The sequence below is a fragment of the Kogia breviceps genome, chromosome 9 (assembly GCF_026419965.1).
Source record: "Kogia breviceps isolate mKogBre1 chromosome 9, mKogBre1 haplotype 1, whole genome shotgun sequence".
Classification (NCBI taxonomy): Eukaryota; Metazoa; Chordata; class Mammalia; order Artiodactyla; family Physeteridae; genus Kogia; species Kogia breviceps.
In genome coordinates this window covers 69,099,879-69,115,447 of record NC_081318.1, presented here as the reverse complement: position 1 = coordinate 69,115,447, position 15,569 = coordinate 69,099,879, and the positions used below count along the sequence as shown (strand labels likewise).

Genomic DNA, 15,569 nt, shown 5'->3' with positions numbered 1-15,569 from the left:
ATTTAAATGTTATATAATATTCTTAATCATATGCTAATAAAAAAGATTGTGTTCAGCTGTTTGGAAATTTCAACTCTCCTTTGGTTTTTTTTTTTTTTTTTTTTTTTTCCCGTGGTACGCGGGCCTCTCACTGTTGTGGCCTCTCCGGTTGCGGAGCACAGGCTCCAGACGCGCAGGCTCAGCGGCCATGGCTCACGGGCCCAGCCGCTCCGCGGCATGTGGGATCCTCCCGGACCCAGGTACGAACCCTTGTCCCCTGCATCGGCAGGCGGACTCTCAACCAGTTCGCCACCAGGGAAGCCCTGGGTATTTCATTTTAAATGCTACATATCTTTGGTGGTGTTATCATTAAATAGAGCTAATACATGAGCCCAGGCTTTTTATAAAACAATTTAAAAATAGAGAATTATATTTAATAAAGAACAAAAGTCCCTTTTCATCCATCCATTCCACTCCTTTCCAATGGTTAACCGCATAAAAAAGGTGCAGTACATGTCACTAGAGGTGAATCTTAGTTCTCCTTTGTAAAATAGGATCTTAATCTTGTTCTCTGTAATAGTGTTTCAAGAAATTATCTTAGTGAATTGAGACTTGGCCCAAATTATAGAACTCGGAGCTCTCAGACATAGGGAATTCTTTTATAGATTATAATTTTAAAATAAAATGTATACATATGTATATATTAAGGTATATATAATGTGTAGCTATGTCATATGTGATATATACATATTTGTGTAATATGTATGTGTGCTTATCAAATATATGGAACATCAGCACATCACAGAGGAGATTTTGTGGAAGAAAGGAGGTATCCATTGTTGATTGAAGTGGAGTGAGGGGAGGGTAGTGGCAAGATATATCATGTATAAAGATTTACATATATGTTTATATAATATATTATTATACATTAACATTACAATTAACAATGAATATATTGTTTTGTATACAATATTAATATAATTATAATGTTTTATATGCAATAATAATACAATATTATCAGTTATTATATGTCTAAATATTCCACTACCCTCCTCTCACTCCACTTTAATAAACAACAGATAGCTATTTTCTTCTGCGAAACCTTCTATGTACAGTGCTAATGTTCCATGTATTTGATGCAACAGAGAGAGCTCTAAAAGACACCATAGAAATAAAAGTGTCTCCAGTGCTAGACTATGAGTTCCTTAAGAATAAAGACCATGTGTTGCTTAGCAATTGTTTGCATTAACTGGTAACTCTATTTCAGGTTGTACATATTTGAAGCCAGTCTCATTGGTAATTGAATCCGTCTTGAACTTCAGAAAGGATAGAGCATAGAATCATAGAAAAAAAATGTTTTTTTTGAAATTCAGATAGAACTGGATTTAATACTCAGGAACATCACTTATTTGCTCTGTAAACTTAGGTGAGATACTTAATTTTTCTTATCTGTAAAGATAATATTCATATCATACAGTTATTAAGTGACTAAACGAGTTAATTTGAAACACTTGATAAAAGGCATTCAAGAAACCTTAGTTAAGATCTATAATTATCTTGAAAGGATTCTTATCCATTTTAATATCAATTGCTAATTTATAGTAAAATATTTAAAACTTATTTTTATACATATGTGATCAAGGTGAACTATGAATTTCATTTGCCATGTAATCTACTGTTCCATATTAATTGGCCTCAAGTATCACACAATTGCATTTTTTGTCTAAGAAGGTAAAATTGAAAAGCTATTGAGAAGTAGGCTCAGTGTGAGAATCTGGGAGACAAAAAGTGAGCCAGTTGAAAAGAAAGTAGTGTGCTTCTCAACTTTTGTTCTGGGAGGAAGATGTGAATACTTCCATCTGTCAAGGACATGGAAAGGAAAATCGTACACAGATACATTCTAAAGGGCACTGTAAGTGTGTCCATGCTTCAGAGATAAAGAGATAATTATTACCATACACAAGTTTAAAATAGTATGGAAATAGTTTTTCATTGGAGATTAACAACTGAAGCCAGAAATGTTTGTGGTTGCTCAAATGGAAGATGCTTTGTTAGTTGAATGTATTGCCTGGGCAAGAAGTAGTCACTAATTCGTGTGAACTGTTACTTTCAAAGTTCAGAATCCTGCGGAGGGTGGCTCTGATTTCAGATGAAGTTCCATATGTTCGTAGAATTATCATTTCTCTTCTGGTTTTTGAATTATTTATGAGCAGGATTTTCTTGTACAATGGAAAAGAATAACCTTCCCTCTGGCCTTGTTTATTACCAAAGTATAATGTTCCTGTACAGTTGCTTAAGTGTTCATAACAAGCTTGTGGATCTCAAAAAGGGCTGAAGAATTATTTCCAGTGGTCTTTGAATCTGTAATTGCTGCCAGCTGAGGAAGCAAAATTCCAAATAAGTTGCAGGAACTTTCACAAATAACACTTAATATAATTACAAGGCATAAAGCTCAATATATAGTTTATATAATAAGGTCTTACCTAACCACAAAATATTCAAGGACCAGTCAAACAGGGGTCTTCATAGAGGTATATATTAACCTTGTGCTTGACACTGTACTTATTTAGATTTGGTAAAACCTTCTAGCTGTGCATTTGAAATTATGCCTGCTTAAAACATACACTTACAGATTTTCTGTTTTGTTGTGAGCATTTCCAAGAGTACCTAACAGTAGTGATAAAAATATGATCATCAAAAGGCAGAAAATTCTTCATCTTTGCTTAGGTGTAATATACTGGAATAAAGTGGTTTTGAGATCTAGGCCAAGGACACCTAGTGGAGTTTATTTACTCTTTTTAATAATGTGTTCCACTTTTAGAGAAATACAGTATAAAAATCCAGACTTCAAAACAGGTATATGAATAAGTAATGGTACTACAAACTCATTCTTTACTTTTTGGAAAAGTTTGATACAGTATCCACTTAAATATGGAACGTTTCATGAAACCTTTGCTTTACAGTTAGATTTAATTTTGTGCAGCTTTTTAGCAACATTTCTGATATTTTGACAGGAGATAAATTTGTGTGTGATCTAGCTGCAATTCAATCATAATTTACTAAAGCAAGTTTAGGAATGACCGGATTGCCTGTATTTTCAGACCATTTCTGTATCATTTACTTATATTTTTATTTTTATATTTCTGTTAAAAGTTCAGAAAGGGTTTCTATAGTTATTATTCTCTGTAGACTTAGGTTTCATATGAAGAGATCATCCACCCAATATCTCTTTTCCATACCTTCCCTCACCTCATTAAAACATAGGCTTCCTTTGCTAATTTCCATTTTTTTGAGTATTATTTTTCCATTGCAAAGACTAGAAACTTGAATCAATAAGGGAATTCTGTATATACTTTCTTCATTATGTATGTAAGACCTGTATAGATTTTGGCTTCATCACTTGAGTCATGGCCCCTCTCACTTTATATTTAAAAATAATTGCTCTCTTCTCCTCTAATCCAGTGGTTTTCAACCAGAGAATTTTGCACCCCAGAGGACATTTGGCAATATTTGGAGACATGTGGAGTTGCTACAACCGAGGGTATGGTTCTATGGGCACGTAGTGAGTAGAGGCCATTGATAATGATAAACATTGAACAAAGCGTGGGACAGCCCCCCATAACAATTATTCAGCCCAAAGTGACAATAATGCCTAGACTGAGAAACGCTGCTCTAATCCCTCTTTGATCATTCCTCCTCCAGATGATTCTTTTAGGAAGATCAGCTCGGTGCTTTTGTGACCACCTAGAAGGGTGGGATAAGGAGAGTGGGAGGGAGACACAGGAGGGAGGAGATATGGGGATATATGTATAGCTGATTGAATCTGTTATACAGCAGAAACTAACACACCATTGTAAAGCAATTATGCTTCAATAAAGATGTTTAAAAAAAAATAGTACTCTCATTGCATAAATCACCTGATGAGGCATCTTCATGGGTATTATCTTGAGTATATGATCTAAATTTTCGACCTTGGTTTCAGACTTGTGCAGCTAATATGTTCCAGCCCTGTGCTATGTGATCTCCTGTTGCCTTTGTTAGTCAGGGTGGTGTCTTCCACAGAATATGGCATGGATTTTAGGCCTCAAATGTCTTTACAGCATTCTTCTTTCTGTGGTTCCAGGGAATTCTACTCTCTGTATTTCTAAACTCCCAGCTCAAGTCCTGGAAGGCTTAATTGACTGTTGTAAGAGACAGTTCCTCCAATGAGTTGATGTCATTATCTGTATGTTAGTTATAACCATTTATTTCATCCTATCTACTATTATCTTTGTTTTAAAAAGATTGTTTCTATCACTGAAATCCATTTTGCAAAAATAATTTAATATGGAGTGTATTCCCTTTTATATAAAACAGATGAAACCAAGTCTTATCTACTTGAGGAGCAGAATGACACACTTAAATTTCCTTAATATTCTGTTGTTTTCAAGCAGGCTTTGAGGCCATATCTGAGAATATTGAGATGTTAACCTTTGTATTATTTTTTTTTAAATTTTTGGTATATATTTCATTATAAAAATCCTTAGAGAATATCATTTTTTATAGTAGGAACTACCTGTTAATACATTTCTAAATACCTCATGGTTTTCTATGCAGCACTTTGTATATATACACAATAGATATTTAGTTACTGTGTAAAGGGCCATGTCATAAAAAATAGTACTAGAAACAAAGTAAACAGAAGGCATAATCTTAGCCTTGGAAGAAGATTTGTGGAGTATAAGGGTTAAATATGTAAATACGTATGGCTTTTTGCTGAAAATTCATTAAAATGAACTAAAAGTACCAAAAACAGGAAGTATAGTCCATTCTGAAAATAGGGAACCTCCTCTCTTTAAAATCCCAAACTCCTAGGAATATCTTCCTGGTGTTATTCAGTTTGGACCTAATTTTTAACAAATAGGATACAGAGATTTGTTACTTAACTCCCATAAAATAATGTGCTCCTCGGCAGTATACAAAAGGAAGAAAGAAGTTTCCAGGGAACTTCCCAGTTATTACAGCTTGGTAGCATAAGGGCTGGGTTCAGTGTTAGGAAGTTGACACGTGCCCTTTGGAAATCCATTCCTCAATTTAGGAATGGGCTGTGTAGAACACAAGGAAGAACTTACAGTCATGGCTTTTTTCTTTTTATTCACATGTTTAATTCTGTTGTGAGGATTAAATAAAACATGCAAGAGAGAGTCTGCTAGGTGCCCATCTACTCCTCATTTCAGAAAGCCAGTTTTATTTGGGATTATGACATCATTTCCTAGCTAGCCAAACACTTTAGGATGGTCTCTGAGATGTAACTGAAGATTTTCTGGAGGCTTTATTTAAAGGGACCCTTTTTTTCTCTCTCTCTTTCTTGCTTACTCTTGACTGGAAAATATCCAGTATGCACCGTTAATGAAAAATAATGAATTCTTTTGTTTTCAAAACAGCTTATCTATTTCCAATGACCAAAAATATAATATATCTAATATTTTTAACATTATAATGACTTTGCTGTTGTATTTTTATCACACATAACTCCTATCAAGAATTTTATCAGGACAGCTGATTTTCTGAGTGGTGTTATAGCCATGCTATGGATAGAATCTGAGATGACCTGAGGTAGAATGTGAAAACCTACTTTTTTAAAGTTCAGTAATTTATTTGATTGCATTCACATTCTTGTCCCAGGTCTTCCATGAAGCTAGGGCATCTACCAGGAAAGAATGGTTCCTGAGTGTTGGAATAGTGATATACTGGAACATTAGAATGGTTGGAATGCTCAGACAGAAACATCCTTCCTGGTCATTAGAATTGCATATTAAGGAGGAAGAGGAAATGGTGGTAGGGAGATGAAATATAAACTTAAAATAGGAAAAAAGAAGAAGTTACTTTCTGAAAGAATTACAGAAATTCATTAACAAATAGTGCAAAAAACCAGAATTTCATCTTTTACATATTTATTAAAAACATGTACTTCTCTGAACAAGTATGTATTGGCATTTTCTCTCTTGGGCATTATGACGGGCACTCAGGATGCAAATGCTGATCACAAACAGACAAGGTTACATGGTATATGATATCATAACATGGAACTTTTGTCCAGGAGAGGATCACATTAACAATTACAAAACTGGAACAGAGACAAGAGCTAAAAAGGAGAGAGAAACTGAGTGCCTACTAAGATGGATGGATTTGACCTCAGCAGGGGTGCCAAGAAAGACTTTCTTGAAGAAGAGGAATGAAAATGAAAATCAACTTTTCTACCCAAGCAGACAGCTGAAGGAAAGTAAAGATGAAAGGGAGGGTGTTCTAGAGAGAGGAAGCAATATGTAAGAAGGACTTGCCACGGAAGAGAACAAATTCAAAGGGCTGAAAATAGGCTAATGGTGTCAGATTAAAGAGATAAAGGAGGAACATAATTATAGGGAAGCATAATGTATGATGTGGCAAGAGGGATCAATGTCATTTTTTTTTCCCTAAAAAATAACGGGTTTGGTAGCACTAATTAAAATTAGATTGCTAAAACTTTGAATCTTCTCCTTTTATGCTTTTACTCTTATGGCTTAGCTACAATAATTAAAGCAATATAACTAGTGTTTCTCGTTTATAAGTATACTATAAGACTGAAAATAATTTGCATATTATACATTTAATCATGAAGTAAAAATAATTATTTTCTGATGTCTTTGTATTACTCATTAGTCTCCTTATACTCTTTTCATGTCTTTCACTCATCATATGCCTAGCCATAATAACTTCCTATGACCAACTTACCAACTTGAAGAATAAAAGTTAGATGCCATTAGAAGCCAAATAATATAAAGATAGTTTCAGCTATTCAGCTGTGGGTTCATTTATTCAATTGTTGCTCAAAAGGTGTTATCCTCATCTGTTACAAAGGCTCTCTAATATCTCTGAGCTACTAGTTTTACTCAATCATTCATCATTGTTCTGTAAAATCATAGAAAATAGGGTCAGAAGAAATAGAATAGTGTCTATTAATTCATTTTTACACAGTTTTGTCACATGATAATTTAATAGGTTATAATTCTATATTGAGAAGGTACTTGAAGTACTCAGATGAGTAACTGATAAACCTTAACCATCCTGTAAAAAGTATACTTTACAGTCTAATATACTTAGTTGTTAAAAAGATGGGACTAAATTAAATTTATTAATTGACGGCTTGGCATGACTTTAAGATCTTTTTTTTGAATTTATTTAAAAGTAATTTAATTAAAAATTCATGCATCTTATAGTGATGAATTGTGTTGATTTTGATTGGTTAACTTAGTTTATATAACTTTTAAAAATTTCTATGGCTATCATGCTCTGTTATAAATGTAACTAACATATTTGGCTTTTTCTTAGTTCTGTTCATTACCAAATCCTACTAAGGTGGTATGTTATTTGGGTCTAGTTTTTCCTTGTGCCTTACAAATTAGAACCTGGTATGGATTCTTCTTTTACTGTCTACTTTTTTCTTTCCATCACTAAAAACTCCCTTGTTTTATGTTCTAGCTAAAATCTGGCTTTCTTGCCAAGTTATTCCTTTGGCTTTATTTGTCTTTTGGTTTCTCTTTACATTAAAAACCTTTTTTTTTTTTTTTTTATACCCCTGATTATCACCTACGTGAAAGTCACAGATTAGCTCTAACCCAGATTCAGACTTCTCATTTAAACACACTTTTGATTCCCTTAACCACAGATTTGCTTTCTTAAAGTTCTGTATATCAGTTTGAGAAAATAAAAGGAAATGGCATTATTAGTCACTGATATTGTTCAGAGGAGGTTGAGATGAATTTTTACAAACTTACAATATTTCTCTATTATTTTCCCATATAACATCTAAGAGTAGCAAAACAGATCTAGTTGTTGTAGTTGAAGAATAGGGTAGCCTCAAAAACTGCATAAATTTATTATTTCTGTAACTGAAAACTCAACCAAAACTAACATACTTGATTGTTTTATCAGTCAATAAAAATAAGTCCAAATTCAGACAATTAATAATATTAGCTATAAAACTACTGGATGAAGAATATTTAACATTATAGTAGTTTTATGTGATTTATTCTTTTTGAACATCCTACACATGTAGAGTCAAATTACTTTTCAGTTGCAATTACTAATTTTTATTGTTGATTAGTTTATTTTAATTTGGAAATATCAGTGCTTTACCTGACAGTTTTCAAGAGTTAATTATGACCACTTTATGGATTTTCATCTTTCTTATTGTGATTATTTAATTTTATTACATTTCATAATTGGTAATTGCCAGTGTTCTGAGAGCTATCAAATTTTATAGAGTGGAATATTTTAAAATATTAAATTTTATAATTGGTTATCGCTATTATGTAGGAAAACACATTCTTTTATGGATTGATCTTGTACTTGGCTACTTGCTAAACACTATTAGTGGTTCTTTTATATTTTCAAATGATTTCCTTTTATATTTAAAAGGTAAGATGGATTGTGTCTTTCCAATATTTAACCATCTTATTTATGTTCTTGTCTTGTTACATTGGCTAAGAAACCGAATGCAGTGATACATTATAGTAGTGACACCATTTATCCTTCCGTTTTCTGTAACTTTAAAGGACATTCTTAACAATGAAACAGTGAGTGTTTGTTCCACTTTTTTAAAATCTCTTTTTGTATTCTTACTCAGGGATAGTTGTTGAATAGTACTGAATGCTTTTTGGCCTCTAATTAAAAATTCCTATTGTGTTTTTTCTTTAATTTCATAATGTGTTAAATCAAAATAGATTCTTATATGGTGAAAGCAAACTTGAAAACCTAGTATAAACTGTTTTTTCCACAATGTATTATGATGAGAGAACTCTGCATCCATATTATCACAACTTTTAGTTAGCACAGCATTGTGTCCACATTATTATTACTATGTAAATGTCATTTACTTCTGATAGCTTGTTTTCCTTATAGAGGACTCCTTTTCTTTTTGGAATTTCCTGCCAGCCTAAAGCATGGTTATTTCTCTGGACCAAGTGCCCACATGATCTACTTTAGGCTCTGAATAACTATCTTTATTGCCAGTTCTTTAATGCAGGTGGGGAGTGAGGGGATGGGCCACCCTGTTGACTCCTTAGAATATAGCTAACTAATACTTACCCTGAAGATGGGCCCAAGATCTTTTTCTGCTCCTGGAGTTTGTTCATCCTCAGCTTAAGTCAATCCAGAATTGTCTTTCACAGAGTCCTAACTTGTACGTGTTTTGGTGTATGGTTTTTGTTTCCGGTCTGATTCCATCTTTTTCTATTTCTCAGAAATTCTCCAAAATTTCTATTCATATCATAGCATTCTTCTTTATTTTCCAGTATCATCATATATGCATGTATGTGTGCATGTGTGTACTTCCAGAGTACATTTAATCCCACCATCATTACCAATACACATTTGCAGAGGTTTAAAATGAGGGGACCATGTGTCATCAGGTTACCATCTGATCCAGCTTCTCAATGATTTATTAAAATGAGGAATCCTTATAAAAATAGTCTTGTTCTTTAAGTCAACATCCATTAGACAACCTACTTCATAAAATTAAAAAATAATCAGTTGATTTCTTAATTAAAATTGTACTTAGGGGCTTCCCTGGTGGCGCAGTGGTTGAGAGTCCGCCTGCCGATGCAGGGGACATGGGTTCGTGCCCCGTTCCGGGAAGATCCCACATGCCGCGGAGCGGCTAGGCCCGTGAGCCACGGCCGCTGAGCCTGCGTGTCCGGAGCCTGTGCTTCGCAACGGGAGAGGCCACAACAGTGAGAGGCCAGCGTACTGCAAAAAAAAAAAAAAAAAAAAAAAAAAAAATTGTACATAGAATTTATAACTATTTGCAGGGGGTTTGGGGAAGATGGTCCACAGAGTCCACAATGATAATTCTCATTACTCATAATTCCATTCTTGAAAGCTCGTCCATTCCTGGATGTTTTCTTTCTCACATTATCTTCAAATTTGTGGTGATTACTCTTTCACTGATTCATGAGTTTATTTTTAATGAGCTTCTGAATTATTCTGTTGGGTTACATGAAACAAATCAGCTATTTTCAGATGCAATGTACATTACATAGATGGCCGAGAGTAAGTGGTGAAGACTATGCTTGGTACTGTTTTATTACTGGCAAAAAAAATAATAATAATAATACTATATTTAAAGTAACAAAAACTCTGTTCTATATTTATTTACACTTTTAAAAGATCATGTTTTAGTTTGGAACTAAATGGAACTCCTCTTTCTTTTGTGGCTTCCTCTCCTTGTTCCACAATGAGCACTTTGTTATACAGCAGAAACTAACACAACATGGTAAAGCAATTATACAACAATAAAGATGTTAAATAAAGTTGCTTAAAAAAAAAAAGATTATATTTTAAATGCCATTTCAGGTATTCATTTTCTGAGTGGCTCTTAAAAAGAGATGATTAGCAGTTTAAAATCAGGATGTTTCTTGTTTAAGTCAAATTTATTCACAATTTTTGCTTTGTTTTTATTTATTTAATAAAAATGTTATTTTGTCATTTTTTTTTGGTGCTGGAGTAAACCTTTACATATTTGTCCCTTAATTTGTCAAGCTGTTTTTTTTAAAATGTAGAGGGTTGTAAGTAAAGTAGTTACCCCACAAATTCGATATTCCTTTTAAATCCCCAGTGCATGGATATTCATGGTTTAAAGTGGCATGGTGACTTCTTCCCATGTCTCTTAAGCACCATACAGCTTGGCATACAATCCATATTTTAGAGTTCATCATCACCATCACATGATATCCATTGGGTGGCCTAGCATGTTGGGCGAGCCTCTGCTAAGACCTATAAAACAGTTATTTCTAAAATATATTCTTGGCCTCTTGTGGTTGATGTGAAAGTGGATGTTGCTGGACAAAGCTCTAAGTTACTGAGGATTCTGAGTCTTGTTTCTCAACAAACAAGTAGGTCCTCATGAGTCTAACATAGTTTGCCTTTGGTCTTGTCTGAAATTTGAGTCCCTTACGGCTCATCTATATTCAGTATTTCTCTTCTGTAAATTAAACTGGGTTTTTTTCTGTTTTATATACCCTAGGAATTAGCAACATATCACATGGCAGGAAATGACTACTAATTAATTTTTTAGAAGGGCAGACGAGTAAGTCCTGAGAAGCTTAGTGTCATTTCTTAGGGAGTTTAAATGTTAAGTATATTAAAATATAGTATTAATCAATCATATTTACAATCTTCCCATAACTCTCTTTTTTTGGATTAATAAGCCTATTATAAGCAAACAGACTAATGTTTTGAGATATTAAAAACTCCACACTATCTTGTGTTCTCTGAAAACTGTGCCTAGTTAGGGGGAAGAGGGAAATTAGGAGTTTGGGATTAACATATACACACTACTGTATATAAAATAGATAAACAACAAGGACCTACTGTGTGCACAGTGGAACTATACTCAATATCTTGTAATAACCTATAATGGAAAAGAATCTGAAAAGGAATATATATGTATGTATGACTAATCACTATGCTGTACATCTGAAACTAACACATTGTAAATTAACTATACATCAGTTTTTTTAATGGTTAAAAAATTATTTTAAATAGGAAATAAAAAATGAAATGTGCCTAGTGAAAACCAAGGAATTGTTTACTCTTTGATTAAACATTTGTATTTTGTTTCCCTCATAAAACATCCACTTTATTCCTTCTAAACAGCACATAACTAGTTGAAAGCAAAAAGATAGCATGCTATAAGCGGATGTACAAGAAATTTTTACCTCAGAAGAAACATAATGATTGTAAATCATGATGTCCCTTCAGTGTTGATTATTGAGACTGTGAAGAACAAAACCCAAGGCTTCTTCCATAATAATTAGAAAAACCTCCCCAAGCTTTCATTCCCTGAAATTCACAATGCTTATTTTTAAAAATGAGACATATAATATCCAGAAGAATGTCGTCACTATAAGCTGCAGTCTTCTTAGGTAATCTCTGTGTGTGTTTTTATTTTTGTTTTGATTTTGTCCTGCAGTGATGTGAACTTATTTCCAAGTAAAATGCTTGAATCCAAACAAAACAAATCTGAGCAGGCTAGATTTTTTTAGTGCAAGTTTTCCTTTCATTTATCAAGTCACAGAAATATTTCATTCTGTGAGAGGACTATATTTCCTATAAGTATGATGTACATAGTTACTTATAAGAACTTCCTATCATTGAACTTGAGTTTACTTTTAAATGTCTTTTAATATATTCCTATAAAGATTATCAATCATTTTTGCTTTTATGATTTAGTGTTTACCATACAGCAGTGTCTCTTGCTATTTTCATTGGACATGTATATAATCCAGACAGACATTTTCTTTCTTGTAATTATTACTCCTCTCTGCTGGTATTTTAATTATTTATAGCCATCAGGCATTTATTTGTCTTTTAAAGGCCTTCCAATCCCAATCAGAATGAATAAACAATTAAAAGGAAGAAAGATTTTGTAGGTTTTCTTTTTCTTTTGATCGTGTGTGTTCTATATAACACTTAAATTATTCTTTATGAAATTAGTATATCCAGGAAACTGGAGAATTATGCCTTAGGCTGGGTGAATAGAAAACATGTTAGTGCTTCCTTTGTAAGGTTTCCAGAGTGCCACAGGAGATATCTAATGTGCTGCTTATTTGTGTTCTCCCTAGATCTTTTTCAGTTTATTATAATGCTGGAGAAATAATTTAAATGTTGCCTACCCTTTTCTATGTTCTACACCTCACTGAAAACATGTCAGCACAGAAAGCAAACGTTCATCATGTCTCAATATAAAACAGATCCTGCCAGGGATCATGCCAAACCCAACCAACCATGACGGTCAAATCAATGTATGTTTTGGTTTAAATTTTAATTTTTGCCTTTGCTTTAGCAATTTGACTCTGGTATATGTTGTTCCCTATGGCTTATCATTTTATGGCGTGATAGTTCCTGAAGTTGACAAGGCTTCCTGCTTACCTTTGCAATGTATATGTGTGACAACATAAACTATAAGAGAAAGTGACATTTGACTCAATAAATATTTGTGTTATGTCCCCTACATCTGTTTTACAGAACTCCTTTTTTATTCCTCCATCAATGTTCACTGAAAAATGCTGGCTTCTACCTTTTGTCTGGATGTCACAAATTCCGGAATCAGTGTTTCAATTTCCAAGTTAGACTTTTTATTGTTATTGGCCCAAGAGATTTAATTCTCTCATCAGTTTATGTTCACATCATAAAACAGAAATTAATTTGGTTGTTTTTATTTATTTACTTATTTTGCTGTTTGGGGGGCTGGGCATGCGTACCATGCTGTGTGATACACCATACATCCAACTTATTGCTGCTGAGTCATTAAAAAACTGCAGGAGGGATTATATTTTTAAGTTGGTATTAAACTGAGCAAAAAAATTAATGGGTCTAAACTTTAGTCATTCAGAAGCATGTTTTCTTGGTTAAGATTATCCCTAAAGTTGTTAAGTGCTTGGACTCTCTATATTCTGATCCTGATTTCAAGTCTGTATTTTTCAGTCATTATCTGTGTGACTTTGGACAAGTTACTCAAGCTGCCTTGGTTTTAAATTTCTAGTTAACGGAATTTACCTCATATGATGTGTGATATTTTCTTTGCTTTTTTTTCCCCTAGTGGTTTTCTAAGATGGTATCCTGTTTCATACTACTACTGATTTTTTTTTTAGTTTTATATGCATATTTACTTTTTCTCTTTCTTGTTAACTTAAAATCATTGATGATTTAATATATATTGGCTTGACTGCATAAAATAAGAAATTCAGTATGACTTTCAGCCCTCTTCATATTCCAGCATTTTGTGATGTAGTTTACATATTTTTTTAAAAACCTTGTCTTTGAAGAATAATTATTAATTATTAAAGCATTGCTTTGCTTTATAATCCATTAAAATAATTATCCTGCTCTCTGTATAACTGAGTGATTTTTTTCTATAACCATCTGTAAATATTAATGGACAACTAGGTATCATTTTCTTATGACCCTTTTATCTCAGGTTCTGTAAATATCACACTCCTGATTTCTTCCTATAAAGTATGTCTGCTCCTTCTCAGACTCTTTGCCAGCTTCTTTACTTCTCTTTAGATGCCTAAATGCCGCAGATTCTTAGAGCATTGTCCTGTGTGATCCCCCAGAATTCTCACCCACTCATATGGTTTTAAATACCCTTCATTTGAAAATGACTATTTTCTGTGTTCTATACTTATAACTGCCTATTTGATATTTTGTCTTGGATATCTCCCTGAAATCTCAGATTTATCCAAAATGGAGTTTGTAATTTCCCCCAATATCCAAAAATGCTTCTGGTAAAGGAAACTTTTTATAACTTTTGTAGTGACCCTCTATCTTTAATATTGCTTTTTGTCTTAAAGTCTGTATTTTTATAATGAATATACTGAATACAGTGAACTGAGCTTTCTTTGGGTTAGTGCCTCTCTGACCTACACTTCTCAGTCACTTGACTCTCAGCCTTTTGTGTCCTTGTATTTTATGTGTAGCTATTATAAAGGCCATGTATCTTTGTTTAGTTTTTAATCCAATATGACAATCTTTGTGGGCTTAGTTAGTCATTTACATTTACTCAAATTTAAAAAAAAGTATTTGGAGTGGTTACTCTCACCTTATTTTTTGCTTTCTGTCTGTTCTACTTTTTTCATGTTTTTTCTTAACTGTTTAGTTAAGATTTTTGTTTTTCATTAGTTTTTTTCTCTGTTATTAATAACTTTTCATCTTGAAATTTTTGAAATAATTTCAGGCTTACAAAATATTTCAAAAATAGTGTGTTACTTTTATTTTTTTTTCTTAAGACACTTCTTGTTTTAGATTTATATACTCATTTTAAAGCTACTTCTTTATATTCCATGCCTTCCTGACTTATTAGATTGTCTTTCTGAAATTATCTTTCTTCCACCTGAGGTACATCCCTTAGTGCCAGAGTATTTTTAGGAATAAAATTTTATGTTTTGTTTATCTGAGGGAGCCCATCTTTTGTTTTCATTTTTGATAAATAATGTTTGTGGTTAGGAGGTATAAGCATTTTAGGTTGATAGGGATTTTTTGGAGAGAGTTAGGTTTTTTGTTTTTGTTTTTGTTTGGCTTTTTTTCTTAGCAGTTTGCAGATATGCCAGTGTGTTCTTGCCACCATTATTGCTGTAAGAAAAACTGTTGTCGATGTAACTGTTGGTTCTCTGTTGGTTTGTTCTCTCTAGTTGCTTTAGGATCATGTCTTCATGTTTAGTGTTGCATGGTTTCCCTGAAATTTGTCTACTTGTTGAGTTTCCTTTTTATCCACTTCAGAATTCATTGGGTTTACTTTATGAATGAATTCTATGTGCTATAAATTCTTAACTTTGTTTGTTTTGGTTTTTTTTTTGCGGTATGCGGGCCTCTCACTGCCGTGGCCTCTCCCGTTGCGGAGCACAGGCTCTGGATGCGCATGCTCAGCAGCCACGGCTCACGGGCCCAGCCGCTCCGCGACACGTGGGATCTTCCCGGACCGGGGCACGAACCCGTGTCCCCCGCATCGGCAGGAGGACTCTCAACCACTGCGCCACCAGGGAAGCCCAAATTCTGGACTTTTTAAAGCAATA

At 33.5% G+C, this 15,569-nt stretch overlaps 1 protein-coding gene across 3 annotated transcripts in view; it reads left to right on the top strand.

The window, feature by feature from the left end:
• The window catches only part of CRPPA (CDP-L-ribitol pyrophosphorylase A), a 327,279-nt gene that overhangs the window by 295,963 nt on the left and 15,747 nt on the right, over positions 1-15,569 (top strand). Inside the window, exon 10 of one of the 3 annotated variants that reach the window (XM_067042597.1) lies at positions 3,442-3,520. The exons of the other annotated variants lie outside the window; for them this stretch is intronic. Coding sequence (XP_066898698.1) covers positions 3,442-3,520 — 79 coding nt within the window. The remainder of the gene's footprint in view (positions 1-3,441; positions 3,521-15,569) is intronic. 3 annotated transcript variants of the gene reach the window in all.